General features: G+C 45.5%; 2 protein-coding genes across 2 annotated transcripts in view; one reads left to right on the plus strand and one right to left on the minus strand.

The window, feature by feature from the left end:
- Positions 1–2,130: 2,130 nt before the first annotated feature.
- CRKL (CRK like proto-oncogene, adaptor protein) overlaps positions 2,131–21,700 on the minus strand; it is a 37,211-nt gene continuing 17,641 nt past the window's right edge. Inside the window, exon 3 of the mRNA XM_053587426.1 lies at positions 2,131–6,038. Coding sequence (XP_053443401.1) covers positions 5,904–6,038 — 135 coding nt within the window. The 3' untranslated portion in view covers positions 2,131–5,903. The remainder of the gene's footprint in view (positions 6,039–21,700) is intronic.
- Positions 12,928–13,418, plus strand: LOC128583290 (cytochrome c oxidase subunit 6A1, mitochondrial-like). Its single transcript, XM_053587432.1, has one exon. It carries the CDS (start codon positions 12,934–12,936, stop codon positions 13,258–13,260), a length of 327 nt encoding a protein of 108 aa, XP_053443407.1. The 5' UTR covers positions 12,928–12,933; the 3' UTR covers positions 13,261–13,418.

Here is a 21,700-nt window from a genome sequence, read left to right on the forward strand (position 1 = left end):
AGCCTCGCTCTCGCAGAGCTGGAACCACAGTGAAGGGGTCACTGGCCCAGAGGTTCTCAAACTTCGCTGCTCATTAAAGCTCCCTGGAGAACTCCAGCTCCCAGACCCACGAAATCAGATCTTAGCGCGGGACTGGCGGGGCTGCTCCTCTGCCCACACTTCTCTCCTGGCGCAGACAGGAAGCCACCCCGAGCCCGCCTGGCTCCACAGCGCCCCTCCTGGTCAGGGCGCTCGTCACCAAGTCTGCAGCCCTAGCTGGCGAGAGCTGGCCGGGTTTCCTGCAGGCCGGCTATGGTTGCAGCCGAGCCAGGGACACGGAGGACTGCAAGGACAGGGTCAGGTGAAAACAGTGGGATGGGGGGGAGGAGGGGGGATACCGACTTGACCAGAGAAAAGCTTTCCAGACCTGGGCGCTGGGCGAGCTCAACCGCTAACCTAGGAGAGAGGCAGGCAGAGGAGTATCCTTGTAAGAGCATTGCTGACCAAGATGCACCTTTTCAAACTGAAGGTATTTTTTAAAGGTGTTTCTGGAGTAGTGTCTTTTCCAGAATGGCCTGCAGGTTTTGGTATTTCCATTCAAGACAGACTTTTCTCTCAAATTCAGCAGTCCTGAAAGTAGGAGTGAGGGACTACACTAACAGCATAGTTCTGTATAAATATGGGTTGGTATTTCCTGGGGTTTTACCACAAGAACATTTAGACCTCTCAATACACGAAGACATGGGAATAGAGTACAGGTGAAGTCAAAGATAAAATGTGCCACGCTGGTCACTTTAAAGATCTAAGGGTTTGCTAGGAGAGCCACATGCAGGCAGGAACAGAAAAGGATTTAAGAAAGCCCTCCGGTGGTGCTTGTGGCTCAACGGAGTAGGGGCCCCAGCCCCATATACTGAGCTGGCGGGTTCGAATCCAGCCTGGGCCTGCCAAACAACAATGACGGCTGCAACCAGAAAGCCCTAACCTGGGACAGAAGAGGCTGCTCATGTCCCTTTCCCATGACTTCTGTTTGAAACTATTCAATTCTGGTTAGCTCACACTGAACAGATATTTAATAGAAGCCTTGGGGCGGCGCGGGCCCCATATACGGAGGGTGGCGGGTTCAAACCCAGCCCCGGCCAAACTGCAACCAAAAAATAGCCAGGAGTTGTGGCGGGCGCCTGTAGTCCCAGCTACTCGGGAGGCTGAGGCAAGAGAATCGCTTAAGCCCAGGAGTTGGAGGTTGCTGTGAGCTGTGAGGCCACGGCACTCTATGGAGGGCCGTAAAGTGAGACTCTGCCTCTACAAAAAAAAAAGAAAAAAAGCAGCAGCAGCAGCCTTGGCCAGGTGTGGTGGCTCACACTGGTAATCCCAGCACTCTGGGAGGCTGAGGCGGGTGGATTGCCTGAGCTCATGAGTTTGAGACCAGCTTGAGCCAGAGCTAGACCCTGTCTCTAAAAATAGCTGAGGCTCGGTGCCTATAGCTTAGTGGCTAGGGAGCCAGCTACACCAAGGGTGGCGGGGGGTTCGAACCCAGCCTGGGCCTGTCAAACAAAAATGGCAACTACAACCAAAAAAATAGGCAAGAGAATTGCTTGAGCCCAAGAGTTTGAGGTTGTTGTGAGCTATACCACTCTACAGTGGGTGACATAGTGGCACTCTGTCTCAAAAAAAAAAAAAGCCAGGCATTGTAGCGGGTGCCTGTAGTTCCAACTACTCAGGAGGCTGAGGCAAGAGGATCGATCACTTGAGACCAAGAGTTTGAGGTTGCTGTGAGCTATGACACCATTGCACTCTACTGAGGATGACAAAGTGAGTCTCCAAAAAAAAAAAACCTCCTTTGGTTATGGGTGGCTAGAAGGAAAAACATCCAAGTTCTCTGTGGTAGTGCAATGTGTGCAAACTATTGCCTTATGCTCAGGCAGCCAAGACCATGTACCAGGGAGCCAAACTGTTTTTCTTTTGGAGGGAGACCCCTGCCCCATGTGCCCCTCTGGGTGCCCAAGTGCAGGAAAAGGCAGAGGCAAGATCCCCTCTAGCCCTTGGTCAGTAGGAACACGCTGGATTTCTGGGAAGCTCGGGAGGTCTCAGCACTTCTGAACAGCTGGGAGGCTAGTGCTGGTGGGGGCTGACTGAGACACTGAAACACCAAGCTGCTGCCACCACTGGCTGATGCAAGTTTTATTGACACAATGTACAAACAGGCCATGGAAACAAGGGTTTTGATGCTGGGACCAGTAACGTAAAATGGAATACAAAAATAAAAAGGCACTAATCTGTTAAGAAAAGACACTCAATGTATTCTAAGAATATAAGTCATTTAATACTGTTAATTTTATAGCACAAAATAAAACAAGCTATGATCCCCAAAAATAATTTTAAAAGCTTACACAGAAAATATTATTGCCTGAAGTTTATGATCTTTAAGTTACAGGTCAAAAAAGTTTTACGTTGTTGTTGTAAAACACACAGTGAAGACCGTCTAAGAAGCAAGGCCACTGTTCCTCCTGTAGGGACAATGATCCTGTCTCAGAGAACTGTCCTTCTACTCCGTTAGGATATACAACCATCTCAGTGTCCATACTGACAGCAGTTGCCAGGGATATAGTTCTCTGGTCCCAGAGGGTGGAGCTGAGGCAGAGCTCAGTGGTGTCCACAGAAATCATTAGTCTTAGGTGCTGTGTTAAAACAATCAAGAATTCATTCATTTTAAGAGGTTAATGACCACAATATTAAAGGATTAAATTATAAACACCTGACACAAAACCGCATCATCCCTTTTCAAAATAAAATGTTCATATTCCTCTGAGCAAACATTACAAGAGCAGTGGCCGTGCATCTCAGGCCCGCCTTGTCTGTAAACAGCTGTGAAGGAAAGCCAGTACAGTACCAAGCAATCATGAGCTCCATGGAGGGCACAGCTGTCCTTTCCTCCTTTCAGTTTTCCAACCATGAGCACAGAAAGTATTTAGTGTGGGTGACCAAAGTTGTCAAATGGCAGCTGGTCAACAAATCCTCCTCTTTGTCAACCACGGCATCAGGTGGCTCCACACAGCACAGACATGACAAGGACTCAAGTACTGGAGGTCCTTCCCAGGATAAATAAATTTTTAATGAAATGGTCAATGCCCCCCAGAATGTAATTGGTTTCCTTTCCAGGTGAAAAACCATACTAAGTTAATTTAACATCCAAATATTTTCTTAAACAACATAGTAGAGCAGAACGAGTAATGAACAATTACCAAAGAAAACCCACCCTCTGGGTCAGATGTGTGTTGACCTATGAAGCACAAATGTCTTAGACCAGTGGGGAACCCAGCCATGAAGCTCCAGCAGGAGTGCATTTTCATAAACTTAGTGTGAAAAAGGGGATTTCCCTGCCTGATTAAAAAACTGGTAAGGTTTTAAGTCAAAAAGTGATTACTTTTGGCACACATGTTGGGAGTTCAGAACCCAAGGCTCACCTTATTTGAGCTCTGAATCTCCTGGGCTGAAATCATAAACTGATTCATTATAAAACCAAACCCTAGGTTCATAGGTGTTTTGATTCTGAAGTGCTCCATATAATATGGGTCTTGCTATTGGTCGGTAGACATGGCTAAAGCATGACATGCTTTCCAAAATGGCAACATACTTCTTTATGCTCTGAGCCAACTGCTATAATCAAAAAGTGTCAAGCCCTTCAGCTAAATCTGGTTGTAAAAGTCTGCAAGAATTTATGCCTTTGAATGAGGTACACATTCCACCTTCTGCTGGACACTCCACTTGGGTGCCAACAAGGGTAGGCTAAACCAGGTCAACTGGTTGAATGGCAAGGGCTATCTCAAGGGAGACTTTGAGACTCTGTCACACCCCAGTACCCCCAGCACTTGTGGATACTAAGGTGGGCCTGAACTTAGTGCATGCCTACCACACGGACCCAACCAGAAGGCGGCTACAATTTTCACTGGTTAGGAAAAAGAGCTGATCTCCGAGCATTTTTGAGGAAAATCACAGAAAGGCAGTCATGTGTTATTTTTCCCAACAGACCATTAGTTTTGTCACAGGAACACTCTCAAGATTCTTTAATATGGCAGTTATCTGTCTGATGGAATACTGACTAAAGGGAAATTGAAAAAGAAATGGAAAAATGGTTGTGTTCCTGGTTTTGCCATCAATATATATTGCTCTAAACCTCAAAACCTAAGAACCTCCAGAGATAGGGCCATAGTCAGAGCAGATTATTAGTAAATGACCTCCTTAGAAAATTGCTACATTTCTAGGTCTGCAGTATTCAGTACGAGCTGAAGCTTGTCTTTACCAGGGTCCAGAAGGGAGAGCAGACTGAACTGCAGAAGGGGTCCAGAATTATTTTCTTTTTTTTGAGACGGAGTTTCATTTTGTCACCCTCAGTAGAGTGCTGTAACATCATAGCTCACAGCAACCTCAAACTCTTGGGCTCAAGTGATTCTCTTGTCTCAGCCTCCCAAGTAGCTAGGACTAAAGGCACCCGCCACAATGCCTGGTTATTTTTAGAGACAGGGTTTTGCTCTGGCTCAGGCTGATCTCAAACCTGTGAGCTTAGGCGATCTGACTGCCTTGGCCTCCCAAGTGCTGGGATTATAGGCGTGAGCCACTGCACCCAGCAAGGGTCCAGAATTCTAATCTGCTACGTGCAGATGACAGATCAGTCACACATTTGTACCAGATGGCTTGTTTTAGCTAACAGGGAAATGTTTTAACATCAGCAAACTGATAAAAAGTTAATAGTAAATTGGTTAATGGCTCTCCCTAGTCCCTAAAACACTAGACATCAAATATATTAACCAATTTCCAGGGCTTGCACTTCCTTTGCTTGGGAGCATCACAGACGCTTAGATAGTGGAACCAGTTTTAGCAGCACCATTTTTCTCTGGCAAACTGGTGAAGCTGGGCCAGGGCAGAGAGGACTGGGCTTCGGTGAATGACATTTAATGATTGATTAATGAATGCAAGGATCCTAGAACAACCACACCTTAAAAAAAAAAAAATTAACACCTAACCTTAAAAGGGTGAATTCATTGAAAAGCTGGACAAGTAACCAGCCCAGTGCTCCCCCGACCCTGCCCACTGTTCTTAGCACTGACAAAACAAGGTGAGCAAAGATTTCCCCAAAGTACCCTCTTCCCATGCTTTTGGGGCTAAAGTAATCCAAGAGGCTGTGCACATAGCTCGGCACTCCATAATTGCTTATTGTTTGCTGTCTGGTGAAACAAGGTACTATTGGCAACCAAGACAATAAAGGCCTCTGCTTCAGGGTTGTTCTTTTCATATTTCTTTAGTTATGGCAGCTTCAGTTTAGAAGCTCAGAGGCACGTGTCATTCCTTGGACTATCACAAAAATCCAACCTGCTACTTAAAAACCTGTTCAGAACACACAAGTCTACTTAAATCTTCCAAAATCAAACCGAAACAAAAGAAAACAAAGGTCAGATTTGAGGGGTTCAGGACAAAATTTTGCCTTCCTTAAGGTTCATTTCCTCTTGTCCAAAGAAAAGAAAGATGGTAGCTGAGCCACTGCTTTATGGAACAGCAACACACAGTATCTCCCCATGATCTCAAGCTTTCTCTGACCAACATGACAGAATCAGTCCCAGCTGCAAACCAGGCAGTGATGAGAAGGAAGACCCTTTCCTCATCTTCTCTCCACTTGTGTGCTTCCACCAGTACTTCCAGTTTATGATCCAAAAGAACTCTAAAATCGGCTACTCTTTGACAATACAACTATGATACAAATGCCAGGAGGCAGCCGCTGTGTGCATTCCAAATGTGTATGAGAGACCGCCAGTCTGCAGAAAGCTGGAGGTCGGCAATGCAGTGTGACCCGCCTATGAGAGAGAATGCGTTCCCACTTCAAAGGAGACTATGACAGGCAGAACGATGAAGCAGCAGAAACAGGACAACAGCAATCACTCGTTTTCATCTGGGTTTTGAGGGTCAATGATTTTGACGTGTGTAAAGGGGAAAAGCCCTTTGCGCCCATTCACTTCGCCTTCCCACTGGCCATTTATATTCATCCTTGTGACTTTCACAATGTCACCAACCTGTAGGGAAGAAGAAAGAAGACAAAGTTAGTATTTCTCTCAGGCAAGAAAAAGAGAGGTTCTATTAAACCACAAACATATAACCAAAGGAACCTATAATTTTTTTTTTTGAGACAGAGCCTCAAGCTGTCACCCTGGGTAGAGTACCGTGGCATCACAGCTCACAGCAACCTCCAACTCCTGGGCTTGAGCAATTCTCCTGCCTCCACCTCCCAAGTAGCTGGGACTACAGGCACCTGCCACAATGCTCGGCTATTTTTTGGTTGCAGCTGTCATTGTTGTTTTGTGGGCCCAGGCTGGATTCGAACCCGCCAGCTCAGGTCTATGAGGCTGGCGCCTTAGCCGCTTGAGCCACAGGTGCCGAGCATATAATATTTTTGAAAGAACTAATCTCCTTTTTAAAAATAACTCAGTACTTAAATAAAAATCAGGCAGTGCCCAATACACAAGGTGTGAGCCATTGCTGGGGGCATATCCCAGCTGGCAAGAAGTTAAGAGAAGCACTGTGCACAAAGCGGCCTTCCCCATCCCTTGAGATGAACATGTGGCTCTCTGAGAACACTTAAGGTCATACAAAATAGCGTATTAAAAATCTGTTTCCACCCAAATTCACACGGGATGGAATTGCTGTCACTAATGCCTCACCCACCATGTCACCTCTCCTGAGAAGCAATGTTATCTGTCTGAGTTGTCCATTCCCTGCGGGGCAGTCCTTGGGGGAAAAAACACTAGCTCTGAGCATTTTCAAACCACAGGTAGTGGCTTGGCACCCGAAGCTTAGTGGTTAGGGCAGCAGCCACGTACACCCAGACTGGCACATTCGAACCCAGGCCAGGTCAGCTAAACAACAATGACAACTACAACCAAAAAAATAGCCAGGTGTTGTAGCGCCTGTAGTCCCAGAGCTGAGGCAAGAGAATAGCTTAAGCCCAAGAATTTGAGGTTGCTGTGAGCTGTGATGCCACAGCACTCTACCCCAAGGGTGACAAAGTGAGACTCTGTCTCAAACAAACAAATGAACAAAACAAAAAACCCGAAGCCCCCAAACAACAAGATGTTTGTTTGGTTTGACACCTGCGAACATGTTTTGTTTCTGAGCACGCCTGCAATCGATGCCTCTGACACATTAACCTGGTAAACTTTTTTATGCAGACCTGCCTCGGAATAAAGCTTCTTTTGCCATGTGTCTGATAGAAGACTATCCCAAAAATAGTACGGTAAGGGCTAAAAAACATCTATCACCATTTGCAATAAAATAAAGGCAGAAATAAACTGGACACTGGGGGTAAGACCACATCTGTCATTCACAATGTTATTTCCTCTTTTATGTTTTTTTTTGAAGTTTTTGGCTGGGGCTGAGTTTGAACCTGCTACCTCCAACATATGGGGCTGGCGCCTTACTCCTTTGAGCTACAGGTGCCGCCCACACAATGTTATTTCCAAGTTCTCCTGTTCATTGTAACAGTTACCCCCTCAACTTATAAAATACACTATGGTTATAAAGCTTTGTATCCGTCATATATTGGGGTTCCATACAATCTTTCATTTTGTAAAGAGGGGTCTTCTGCTAAAACTATTGGACTAGCAAGTTGACTGCTTGTCTGAAGTCACTAAGGGTGCCAGCAGTGCCAGGCCCCTTTAGCACACCCCTTTTCCCATCCACATCAGGGCTGTGCCGTGTGCGGAGGGCCTTCCAGTTGCCACTGCTGCTGCTCTGACAAAGGTCTCCAGTAGAACCACACTTGCCCCTTCTGGTTACTAGGTGGGTCAGTACACCCTGCAGACTGGACTAGATAGCGCACGTTTTGTCTAAAGTTTGTAATCTTAGTCTACCTTAAGTGATGCTTGATAAACATGGAAAAATAAAATCTGACCCTCCTGAAACTCTTGCTCCAGGCAGCCCTTTCCCCTAGTTTCTTGGGTAAGCTCATCCCTCCAGCCTGGGAGCTGTGAATGTGCTCTCACCTCCTGCTAACCACTCCCACTTCTGGCTCCCCAGTCTCACTACCTGGAGGGTGGCCCAGCTGTCACCATCTGTGTCGCTGTGCCCTGATCACCCACATCTCCTACGGCCAGACTCCCCCGCCCCAACACTCTAGCTATTGCTTCCACTCTTTCACCAACGGCCTCCTGATGGCCGAATTCCAGTTTTCTACTCCTGCATCTGTGGCACTTGAGCTTAGCCACCCATCTCCTTTCCCGTGGTGGTCTATAAAATAATCCTGCCAGATGGGTACTTCACATTTATTACCAAGGAGGCTCCGTTCACTGCTTCCCAACAGGCACTTCCTTACCCCTGACCACACACTACCTCCATAAAGCACTCTCTGAAGGAGGGAATCCATACTCTGTGGGGTATGGCGCTCTTATAAACTACTTTCTGGAGAAGTCTGCAGAATTGGGAAAAGTGAACAGAGAAACACTATGGTGATATCCCTAAGATGGTGGAGGAGATGGCGGAGCAAAGAAGCAAGGCTCTGGAGGACAGAAGTGGCAGGCATGAGTGAGGTCAGCCTAAGAAGACTGACCTTTGAAACATCAACAGGACCAAGCCAATGCTCTGGTTTTTAACCCCTGCCCCCAATTCCTCTCTGCCCAGGAGTAACATTCAAACTCCGACCTTCAAGGTTCTGCCTGATCAGCTCCTGCTTCTTCCCATCTCTGACCTAATTTCATGCCACTCTGCCCCTCCCTGCTCCACTCATGCTGGCTTTCTTTCCATTTCTCAAATTTGCCAAGCTCTCTCCTAGATACGGACCATATGACAAACGTGAGGACAGGATATACAGGAAATTCCATTGCCCTTTTAACATTCTAGCCTTTTGTCCAAAATTGCCAACCTGGACCTGTGCTCTTCCTTCAGAGGTGAAGAAATGTAAGCAACCTTGATCAAAGTCAAACAAGTCCCAAGGACTACCCAAGCCTCATCAAAGCTCACATGCAGACAGTGACAGCTGAAGGGTTCTCCCTAAGAGAGAAGGACAGAATGGCTGTCGCTATCATAGACAGGGTGCTTACTCTGCTCAGAGCACTGTAGAACCTATTCTACACTGTGTACTGGGACACATAAAGACACAACTTGAATATCACATCTACTTAAATCTAAGATCTAAGATCTAGAGCTACAACAGACTGTAAGCTTAGTCTGCTAAAAGCAGGTCTATAGTCAGGCACAGTGGTGTGCACCTGTAGTTCCAGCTACTCTGGAGGCTGAGGTGGGAGGATTGCTTGAGCACCTGAGTTTGAGGCCAGCCTGGGAAACACAGTGAGACCTTTCTCAAATATAAACTAAAATAAAACAGGCATAAGGCAGCACAGTGCAGCAGTCCACAGCACGAACTTCGGAGCATGACAGGACTAAATAAATGTCCTGGTTCTGCCACTTTCAGTGGCTACATGACCATGGCAAACAGCTCAAGTTTTCCAAGTCTCTGTTTCCTTCCAGCTTTGGAAGGTTCTTGCAATAATTAAAATGAAGTACTACATGGGAATCATTAACTAGATCACCCAACTAAGTAAATGATACCAATTATGAGCGGAGATTCCTTAGCAGAATACAGCCTGCACCCCCAACCCCCACAGCTGGCCTCTACTGGCCACACCTTGAGGAAGCACCAAGGGAAGAGTTGGAATCAGCACATGCAAGCACACCACACAATTGGGTTCGTTTTCAACCTTGTCAGTAACAAAGGTCCTTTCAAAACCCTTGAAAGAGGCATGGAGGAATAGGAGACATGAAGAATGGCTTATTAGAATGAGAGAGAAGAGGAGAGGCAGCCCTTAAAAGTGCAGAGGGCTAATACATTCCTATGACAGATACTATGCAGCTGAAGAGTACAATAGGAAGATGGAGGTGAGCTGGGCACTGAAAACTGCCAACAACACCGACACTTCATGCCTTTGATTCTGGCAGTCTTTTTAGCACCCTTTCTACATGATCCTACCTAATCAACCCAGTAAGACTTACTAGACATCTACTGCACAGAAACTGGGCAGGGAGGGCCAGGCGTGGTGGCTCATCTCTACAATCCTAACATTTGGGATCCACCCAAGGACAATGGATTGCTTGAGCTCAGGAGTTCAAGACCAGCCTGAGCAACAGTGCAACCCCATCTCTACTAAAAAAAAAAATAAATTAAAATAAAAAAAAAAAAAACTACGTGGGTGTTGTGGTGGGCTCCTGTAGTCCCAGCTATGAGAGAGGCTAAGGCAAGAGGATAGCTTGAGCCCAAAAGGTTGAGGTTTCTGTGAGCTATGATGCCATAGCACTCTACCCAGGCCAACAGAGTGAGACTCTTGCCTCAAAAAAATTAAAAAATATACAATATTCATTCCTCATGCTACGTTGTCCATGAAAAATGCAAAAACAATTTTAAAAACCAGCTGGGTATGGCTCGGCACCTGTGGCTAAAGCAGCTAAGGTGCCGGCCACATACACCTGAGCTGGCGGTTTCGAATCCAGCCCAGGCCCTCCAAACAACAATGAGGCCTGCAACCAAAAAACAGCTGGGAGTTGTGGAGGGCGCCTGTAGCCCCAGCTACTTGGGAGGCGGAGGCAAGAGAATCACTTGAGCCTAGGAGTTGGAAGTTGCTGTGAGCTGTGATGCCATAGAACTCTACCCAAGGTGAAAGCTTAAGGCTCTGTCTCAAAAAAAAAAAAAAAACAAAACCAAAAAAAAACAGCTGGATGGAAGGATCTAACTGAGCCCATGAGTTCAAGGTTACAGCAAACTATGATTGTGCCACTGCACCCGAGCCTGGGCAATAGAATGAGACCCTGTCTCTAAAAAATAAATAAAAATCTAAAAACTAGGGCAGCGCCTATGACTCAGTGGGTAGGGCACCGGCACCATATACTGAGGGTGGTGGGTTCAAATCCAGGCCCGGCCAGTTAAAAACAGCAGCGGTAACTGCAACAAAAATAGCCGGGTGTTGTGGCGGGTGCCTGTAGTCCCAGCGACTTGGGAGGTTGAGGGAAGAGAATTGCTTAAGCCCAAGAGTTGGAGGTTGCTGTGAGCTTTGATGCCACTGTCCTCTACTGAGGGTTTTTTTTTTCTCATAAAAAAAACCCAAAAAACTAAAAACTATATATTCTTATTGTATTTCTTTTTTTTTTTGACAGAGTCTCAACTGTCACCCTGGGTATAGTGCCATGGCGTCATAGCTCACAGCAACCTCAAACTAGGGCTCAAGTGCTCCTCTTGCCTCAGTTTTTCTATTTTTAGTAAAGATGGGGTCTCGCTTTTGCTCAGGCTGATCTTGAATTCGTGAGCTCAAGCAATCCAACCGCCTTGGCCTCTTAGAGTGCTAGGATTACAGGCGTGAGCCACCTTGCCCAGCCTAAAAACTTTTTTTTGGTAGAGACAGAGTTTCACCTTATTGCCCTTGGTAGAGTGTCATGGCGTTACACAGCTCACAGCAATCTCCAACTCCTGGGCTTAGGCGAGTCTCTTGCCTCAGCCTCCCAAGTAGCTGGGAATACAGGCGCCCGCCACAGCACCCAGCTATTTTTTTGTTGCAGTTTGGCTGGGACCGGGTTTGAACCTGCTACCCTTGGTATATGGGGCTGGCGCCCTACCCACTGAGCCACAGGTGCCGCCCCCTAAAAACTATTTTTGAAAAGCGCAAAAGGCTTGGACTCCAAAGATTCACAACAGCTAATATGTACATAAAAAGATACTGAACACCAGCCATTAGAAACCACACATATGAAATAACACATCACACCTATAAGAATGGTTATAATCATAAAAATGAAAATAACAAATGCTGTCAAGGATAAGGAGGAATTTGGCGGGGCGGGGAGAGGTGGGGGAACCTTTATATACTGCCGACTAGAATATAATACAGTACAGCTGCTATGAAAAACAGTTTTGTGGTTCTTTGAAATGCTAAACATAGAATTACCACATGACCCAGCAATTCCACTCCTAGATATATACCCAAAAGAACTGAAAGCAAGGACTTGAACAAATATCCGTGTGTCAGGTGTTCACAACAGCCACCAAAAGGTGACAACAACCTAAGTATCCATCAACACTGATGGATAAATAAGATTTGATATATACATACAAAGGAATATTATTCACTCCTAGAATGAATAAAGTACTAGTACATGGCACAACATGGATGAACTCTAAAGACACTGTGCTTAGTAAAATAATTCAGACCCAAAGGACAAATGTTGTGTGATTCCACTTATGTGAGGTACCTTGATACAGGCCAATTCGTAGAGACAGAAAGCAGATCATAGGTTAACCAGGGGCTTGGTAGAGCAATGGGAAGTTAATGCTTAATGGCTACAGAGCTTCTGTTTGAGGTGGTAAGTTTTAGAAATAGACAGTGGTTGATGGCTGTATGTCAGTGCAATTAATGCTACTGGATTGTATACTTAAAAATAGCCAAAATGGCAAATTCTATCAATATATATAATAAATATGTTCACCACTAATTTTTTTTTTCTTGAGACAGCCCCACTTTGTCATTCATGGTAGAGTGCCATGGCGTCACACCTCACTTGCTTGAACACTCTTGGGTTCAAGGAATTCTCTTGCCTCAGCTGGGAGTACAGGTGCCCGCCACAACACCCAGCTACACAGGGTCTTGCTGTGGCTCAGGCTGGTCTCAAACCTGTGAGCTCAGGCGATCCACCAGCCTGGGATTACAGAAGCAAGCCATCGTGCCTCACCAGGAATAAACTTATTCTCTCGGTGAAGTCCCTGGCTGATAGTTCTTACTCAACAACTATTACAAAATACAAAATAGAACCAAGGTCAGGTAAGCATAATGACCAAGCCAGACAGGCTTTGCTTCAGCCACACTAGGGCCCCAATTTCATGGCATTCCCACTCATTTACACATTAAGAATGAAGAACAATGTGGTCCAGGTCAAAAAATGGCGGCGGCTGCGTTCGGGCTTTCTCGGCTGTTGGGTCGGTCCCGCCCACAGCTGGGGCGGCACATGTCGAGTGGCACCCACGGCCAGGAGGGCTCAGCTCACATCTGGAGGGCCCTCACCTTCTTCGTCACCCTTCCCGGGGTGGGAGTGAGCATGCTGAATGTCTTCTTGAAATCCCGCCACGGAGAACACGAGAGACCCGAGTTCATCACTTACTCCCATCTTCATATCAGGACCAAGCCCTTTCCCTGGGGAGATGGTAACCATACTCTATTCCACAACCCTCATGTGTATCTGCTTCCAACTGGTTATGAAGATGAATAAAGAGAACCTACACCACTACCCAGGCATTGGGGACCACAGCATCAGTTTGGACCATTACTCTGCACATGGACCAGAGAAAGTGTACGGGACCTTAAGCTCGCCTTTTATCATATGATTACCAGTCTTCCATCCCTTTACCTGTGGCAGGAGATGGCTTAAATAAATAAACTAAGATTGGTCATGAGCTGAAAAAAAAAAATAAAAAAATAAAATAAAATAAAGAATGAAGAACAAAAATCTTTTAAAAAGTCCTGGTGAGGCTTGGCGGCTGCAGCAGTGCTTAGGGTGCTGGCCACATACATGGAGGTTGGTGGGTTAGAACCCAGTCTGGGCCTGGTCAACAACAGTGACAACTGCAACAAAAAATAGCCGGACCTCGTGGTGGGCGCCTGTAGTCGCAGCTACTCGGGAGGCTGAGGCAAGAGAATAGCTTAAGCACAAGAGTTTGAGGTTGCTGTGAGCTGTGACAGCACTGGCACTCTACCAAGAGCGACATAGTAAAACTCTGTCTATAAATAGATAAATAAATAAATAAAAAGGCCTGGTGACTCATGTCTGTAAGCCCAGGACTCTGGAAGGTCAAGGTGGGTTGATCGCCTGATCTCACAGGTTTGAAACCAGCCTGAGTCAGAGCAAGACCCTATTACAACATATGAAGAACCAAGGTCAGGTTCTCTAAAAATGTCCAGGTGTTCGAGGCTGGCGAGCTCAAACCCAGCCTGGGCCAAATAAACAAGAACTGCAACAAAAAACACCAGGCGTTGTGGCAGGTGCCTGTAGACCCAGGTACTTGGGAGGCTGAGGCAAGGAAATTGCTTAAGCCCAAGAGTTTGAGGTTGCTGTGAGTTGTGACGCCATGGCACTCTACCAAGGGCGACATAATAAGAGTCTGTCTCAAAAACGAAAAAAAAAATGTCCAGGTGTTATGGCGGGTGCCTGTAGTCCCATCTATTTGGGAGGCTGAGGCAAGAGAATCACTTGAGGCCAAGAATTTGAGGTTGCTGTGAACTGTGATGCCATGGCACTCTACCGAGGGCGACTTAGTAATTCTCTTATCTCCAAAAAAAGTTTGAGGTTGTTGTGAGCTATGATGCCTGGGCATTCTACCAGGGGGTGACAAAGTAAATAAATAAATAAAATTAATCTTCTGATTCACAATCCAGAGAAAAAATGTCATGCTAGAAGGCAAAATGTGTTATTAAAAATTCAAGGTGGTACCTGTGGCTCAGTGAGTAGGGTGCTGGCCCCATATACCGAGGGTGGAGAGTTTGAACCCGGCCCCCACCAAACTGCAACAAAAAAATAGCTGGGTGTTGTGGTGGGTGCCTGTAGTCCAAGCTACTCAAGAGGCTGAGACAAGAGAATCGCCTAAGCCCAAGAGCTGGAAGTTGCTGTGAGCTGTGATGCCACAGCACTCTACCGAGGGCAACAAAGTGAGACTCTGTCTCTTAAAAAAAAAAAAAAAGGTTGAGAACTTTCTAAAATTCTAAAGGGCTTTCTAAATTTTCCAACTTTTTTTTTTTTTTTTTTTTGTAGAGACAGAGTCTCACTGTACCCTCGGTAGAGTGCCGTGGCGTCACACGGCTCACAGCAACCTCTAACTCTTGGGCTTACGCGATTCTCTTGCCTCAGCCTCCCGAGCAGCTGGGACTACAGGCGCCCGCCACAACGCCCGGCTATTTTTTTGTTGCAGTTTGGCCGGGGCTGTGTTTGAACCCGCCACCCACGGCATATGGGGCCAGCGCCCTACTCACTGAGCCACAGGCGCCGCCCTAATTTTCCAACTTTTGATATGGTATTGTGATCAAGGAAAAAAGCACTTCTGGTTGTGAAAAAAAAACCTGATTCTGTGGAGGGCAAGTGATACAATGTCCAAGACCCAGAAGGGTGAAGGAGGACCATGGTCAGACCTGATAAAGGAGATGGAAATGATTGCTCAGGCCCTGGACACCTATCCACGCCAGTGTGGGTAAAACACACCTGAGATTCTTTTTTCTTTTTGAGACACAGTCTCACTGTGTCACTGTCAGTAGTGTGCTATGGAGTCACAGCTCACAGCAACGCTCAGACTCTTGGGCTTAAGCAATTCTCTTGTCTCAGCCTCCCAAGTAGCTGGGACTAAAGGCACCCGCTACAATGCCTGGCTATTTTTTGTTGTTGTTGTTGCCATTGTTGTTTAGCCGGCCCGGGCTCTGGATTTGAACCTACCAGCCTCGGTGTTATGTGGCTGGCCCTGTAACCACTGTGCCAACACACCTGAGGGTTTTTTTTTTTTTTTTGAGACAGAGCCTCAAGCTGTCACCCTGGGTAGAATGCCATAGCATCACAGCTCACAGCAACCTTCAGCTCCTGGGCTCAGGCGCTTCTCTTGCCTCCACCTCCCAAGTAGCTGGGACTACAGGTGCCCGCCACAATGCCCAGCTATTTTTTGGTTGCAGCCATCACTGTTTGGCAGGTCTGGCCTGGATTTGAACCCGCCAGCTCAGGTGCATGTGGCTGGCGCCTTAGCTGCTTGAGCCACAGGCGCCGAGCCACTAATATGAATTTAATTCTGACCAATAAAGCAAAACCAACTGGTGAAGTAGAAATCTGAGAATTCTAGGCCAGTGAAGAAAGGCTGCAACATGGGCTTTGGAAAGGCCAATTCAGAAGAGCAAAACCAGACCGGATGTAATCGAATGACTGGGGGGGTTTCAAAATGAGGAAAAGACAACCCAAGGCATTCCAGTAACACAATCAGAGATGATACCAAAAGGAACAAATAGCAAGTTTGTTGAGGGCACTGATAAGCTCAAAGAACTCTGAACACCATAAAAAAATAAAAACAAAATAAAAAAACAAACCTTCAAAAGAACTTGCACCAAAGACAAAAGGATGAAAGGAGGATATTCTCATGCTGATAAGCACAGATACGTAATTTTTTTACTGAGACAGAGTTCCACTTCCTCACCCTGGGTACAGTGCCTTGGCACCATAGCTCACAGCAACCTCTAACTCTTGGGCTCAAGTGATCGATTCTCTTTCCTCAGCCTCTTGAGTAGCTGGGACCACAGGCATGTGCCACAATGCCTAGAGAGCTTTTCTATTTTTAATACAGACAGCGTCTCACTCTTGTTCAGGCTGGTCTTTGAACTCCTGAGCTCAAGCAATCTATCTGCCTCCCAGAGTGCTGGGATTACAGCCACCACACCCAGTCAATAGATACATGATAGATCACCAAACCTACTAGTAAATAGGAGTAAGAGTACAAAGACAGGTCTCTTGCCATAGAGAAATTACATCACAAGATACTGGAAGACTTTGGAAGGGGAAAGTCTCTTGAGTTTTGTCAAAACAGGGAAGATGGTACATTCTATAAAATGTAAAACAGTGACTTTAAATCAAACCTAGATAAAATTCTAGATGTGAATAGTGGTTTATGAGGATTTAGAATGAGAAGTAGAAAATCTGGAAGCAGCCTGGGCGTACCAAGAACAAGTTATGCCAGACTAACCTCGCTATCTTTCAACAGATGTGAGACATGGATCAGGAGAGGCTGGATAGGATTTTAGTACAAAGATCCAGATGGTGCTTTCGTGAAACCTGCAGTTAATGTGAAACTGAGCAGGACAATTAATATATTAGATGATATAACTGGGATTTCAAAAGATTCGGAGAAGTGTCCAGATGGTATGACAAGACCAAACAAAAACATACTCAAGAGGTACAAGTGCAGGGCTAAGCACCTCGGTGCAAACACTGGCATAGGCTAACATGAGAAGGGGACCAGTTAGTTGTGGTCTGCTTCTCCCAGTGGAGAGCCAGAACTACTACTAGAGCCATACAATCACCCAGAAGTTCCACAAAGAAGTTCTTTGTTGTTCCCTACCGTATCCCAAGTTCCTAGCCTGTCATGTAATAAACACTCAATAAACCTTTGCTGAAGGAGTGCCTTTTTGGAGGTATCCAAAATGAGATGGGAGGGGCAATGGATTTGAACACGGTAGAAAGCTAAAAGCCTTAGGAAAAGGGTTAGACTAAATAACCTAACATATAGTTACAACCTGTCTTTTGCTTGATTTGTATCAATTCCATTCCAAATCTCTAAGTTTTCCTTACAGCCTGAGACATTATTATTCTTTCTCCACAGATCTGTTCCACTGACTTTGATTTCCACAGACCCTTAGTTCATATCACTGATTGTTTTCTTAATCCACATCTTAGGGGAATGTGCAACTAAAGTTCCTTTCAGACAACTGTATACAAATTTTCATAAAGCAAATACTCATGGGTATGTAAACCCAGGGTTAAGCACAATTCTAAAGATACCAAGAAATCTCTTCCCTTTCTAGCCTAGTTAGGAAAGCATACTGGAACAAAAGTGAATGAGAATATTATTACAGGGAAATCAAGCACTCACTCTTAAAGTCAATATGCCACGATAGGGATATTGAAAAAAAAATTCAATAGAAAGGTAAGTTGCCTACAAACTTCAGAACTTCCATCAGTTGAGGGAAACTGCTGTTTCATACCAATGTAAGAAGACTGTTAATTTCCTCAACTTAGCCCTTTGTGATATACATTAATCTCTTCAACTTCCCTGGCTTTGTCTTTTGCCACTTCTGCCCAACATGCTCAGTGTGTCTGTCTATGGCTATTAGATGATGTCAGTCATCTCCTGGAAGCTCTTCCTCAATCAATACTCACCCACTCTCTCATCTCCTATCACCATTCTCACTCTCCAACTAACACTACTGGCTTCTGTCTCTGTTCTTTCATTAGGTGGTAAGCTCCTTGGTGGAGGACCCTACAAAAGCACTCCATCAGCTGGCTACATGAATGAATGATTAATGAACAAACATTAACTCTTAAGATCCATCTTGCCTTTTAGGTTATAATCAGAGAACTTAAGTCACTGGCCCAAGATCAACACCAGTAAAAGCTAGGACTTGAATGCAGGTCTGTGCTGTTTCCTTAAATATCCTGCTTCTCAGGTGTCAGAGAATCCAACTTTGTCTATGGGTATTTTGTAACAGCACTTTCACTCCAATCATCCTTCTGGTCAGTGATCTTTTGGAAAGGGCTATACTATCTCCCTCAACCTGAGAACATTCTTGTAAGTTGTGACCTGCTTCCCAAGAGCCCTTCCAGCTCCACTACACCCAGGGCACCAGAGAGCTCTGCTGTTTTGAAGGACAGCAGAGCTGTCCTTCAATTTGGGGACACCAACCCAGACTCAACTTAAATAGATACCAAGTATTCCCATTCAAATCAATTACCAGGATCAGCTCACTTCTTGCAAAATGAGCAAGAGAGAAAAACAGCTAATGTGGACTGGTTTTAAAGTATGTCTTTACTTGCAGTAATATTTTGAATATTTTTTCAAAAATCAAGTTTTATGCCCGGCACGGTGGCTCACGCCTGTAATCCCAGCACTCTGAGAGGCTGAGGCAGACAGATCACATGAACTTATAAATTTGAGACCAGCCTGAGCTAGAGCGAGACCTCATTTCTAAAAATAGCCAGGGTGGTGGCAGCACTTGTAGTCCCAGCTACTAAGGAGGCTGAGACAAAAGAATTGCGCAAGTCCAGAGTCTGAGGTTGCTGTGAGATATGATGCCACACCACTCTACCAGGGATGACAAAGTGAGACTCTGCCTCAAAAACAAAAACAAACAAACAAACAAAATACATATAATGAAAAAACCTTGTAAATAATTCAAGGAATAAGGTTCACCTAACCTTTCGTTGTTCTCAGTAATACTATCAAGGGGAATAATAAAGCTTCAATTATTGGTACATTTTGTCCTACTTGTCTGTTTCTCATTTTAACACCTTTCTTGGTAACCTAATTGTGTAAGTCCCAAGAGCTGTTTTTAGCAAGATCAGACACACAACACTATCCTAATACCTTCAGAAGATAACATAACCATAAAAATATTTACTTACAGTAAACAGTCTCATTAGGAGAGCTGCATATGGGCAGCACCCATGGCTCAGTGAGTAGGGTGCCAGCCCCATATATCAAGGGTGTTGAGTTTGAGCCCGGCCCCCACCAAACTGCAACAAAAAAATAGCCGGGCATTGTGGCGGGCACCTGTAGTCCCAGTTACTTAGGAGGCTGAGCCTAAGCCCAAGTGCTGGAGGTTGCTGTGAGCTGTGACACCATAGTACTCTACTGAGGGCGACAAAATGAGACTCTGTCTCTTAAAAAAAAAAGGAGAGCTGCATAATATCCAAGCACGTGTCAACAATCAGTTGCCTGCACTCTGGGAGGCTGAGGTGGGTGAATTGCTTGAGCTCACGAGTCTGAACTAAGCAAAAGCGAGACCCCCCCATCTCTACTAAAAAATAGAAAAATTGAGGTAAGAGGATCGCTTGAGCCAGATTTAGAGGTTGCTGTGAGGTATGATGGTATGATGCCAGGGTACTCTACCCAGGGCAACATCTGTCTCAAAAAAAAAAAAAAAAAAATCATTCACAAGAAGCCCAGCCATTCTCTGAACCCTACTCTTGTGTTGAGATGATACATGTGAAAATGTCTCAAAGGGAGAAATCTTAATACCAGCAGGTATTAAGAGCCCAGAGTAGGTCGGGCACAGTGGCTCACCCCTGTAATCCCAGCACTCTGGGAGGCCGAGGCAGGTGGATTGCCTGAGCTTACAGGTTCAAGACCAGCCTGAGCCAGAGTGAGAACCTGTCTCTAAAAATAGCCAAGCATTGTGGCGGGCGCCTATAGCCCCAACTATTTGGGGGGCTGAGGCAAGAGAATTGCTTGAGCCCAAGAGTTTGAGGTTGCTGTGAGCTGTGTCAGCACGACACTCTACCCAGGGTGACAAAGTGAGACTCTGTCTCCAAAAAAAAAAAAAAAAAAAAAAGAAAAAAAAGGCCAGAGTACTCCATGTTATTCTAAGGTCCTGAGGTGTGGACCAGGCCAGCAACGTGCAATAGTGCAGGGCAGGTGTATGTGGGGGCGGCAAGAAAGCTGGAAGGCCTGCTCAGCCAGGACTCTTTTATCTGTGGATGCAGCTCACCCTGGTTTCTTTCCTCTTTTTCTGCTGAGAAGCATAAAAGCACTGGTGTCCTCCCTAGTCTCTGATCTCTGCCACAAAACCTTCCTTACAGCCAGCATGAGAGGGAGATAAAATCATGGTTTCTGAAAAAAACCTTCAAATGTAGTTCACTCAGACACTACTACTCCTAGTCCAAAGAAAACTAAGGATAATCAATGGAAAAATATACATAAAACAAGTTATAGCTAACTTTTATCTATGTGGGCAGGCTGTTCTGTGGATTAAATTTTTTTGTTAGCCAGGGCTGGGTTTGAACCCGCCACCTCTGGCATATGGGGTCGGCGTCTTACTCCTTTGAGCCACAGGCACCGCCGTGTGGATTAAATTTTGCTTTTGTATTTGAGACAGAGTCCCACTATGTTGCCATGGGTAGAGTGCTGTGGCGTCACAGCTCACAGTAACCTCAAAGTCTTGGGCTTAAGCAATTCTCTTGCCTCAGCCTGCCAAGTAGCTGGGACTATACAGGCACCCGCCACAACGCCTGGCTATTTGTTCATTGTAGTTGCCATTGTTGTTTGGCAGGTCCCGGGCTAGGTTCGAACCCACCAGCCGTGGTGTATGTGGCTGGCGTCTAGCTGCTGAGCTATAGGCGCCGAGCCTAAGTTTTGCTTTTTGGAAGCAGTGGGCTCCTTTACTTCATCCTTCTGTGATGCACTTGGGCTGTCTTTCAATCCTCCCTATTTTGACCTTGGGGTGAATACACAGAGAACAGGGTTTCTCTGACACATATGTAATTTGGTAATACTAAGGAAAAGCACCCACCTGTAGTCATATTATAATGATACTTATGCAGCAGTCTGTGGTTTACAAAGCATGTTCACAAGCATTTTTTTTTTTTTTGTGGAAACAGAGTCTTGCTTTGTCACCTTGGTAGAGTGCCCATCATAGATCACTGCAACCTCAAACTTGTGGGCTCAAGTGATCCTCCTGCCTCAGCCTTCCCAGTAGCTGGGACTATAGGCATGTGCCACTATGCTCAGCTAGTTTTTCTTACTTCTTTTTTCATAGAGATGGAGTTTCACTATGTTGCCAAGGCTAGTCTTGAACTCCGGCCTTAAACAATTCCCCTCCCTTGGCCTTCCAAAGTGCTAGGATTACAGGTGTGAGCCACTATGCCTACATATATTTTATACCTCTGTAAAAAATTAACATACACACACACACACAAAAGGAAAGAAAATATACATGAAGTTCTTCTAAAAATAGTAAATGTATTTTTCCAGATCCACCTGTCCTTTCTCTACTCAGGACTACCATAGAGGGTTTGTACTCATCCGTGTTCATTCACTCTGGACTTATCGTCTCATTAAACATTCACCTTCTGTGTCTATAACACACAATCGCACCACTCACTCCCTGAATAGGTTCACTAGCAACGATCTCTAGGA

Source organism: Nycticebus coucang, chromosome 4 (genome assembly GCF_027406575.1).
Source record: "Nycticebus coucang isolate mNycCou1 chromosome 4, mNycCou1.pri, whole genome shotgun sequence".
Taxonomy (NCBI): domain Eukaryota; kingdom Metazoa; phylum Chordata; class Mammalia; order Primates; family Lorisidae; genus Nycticebus; species Nycticebus coucang.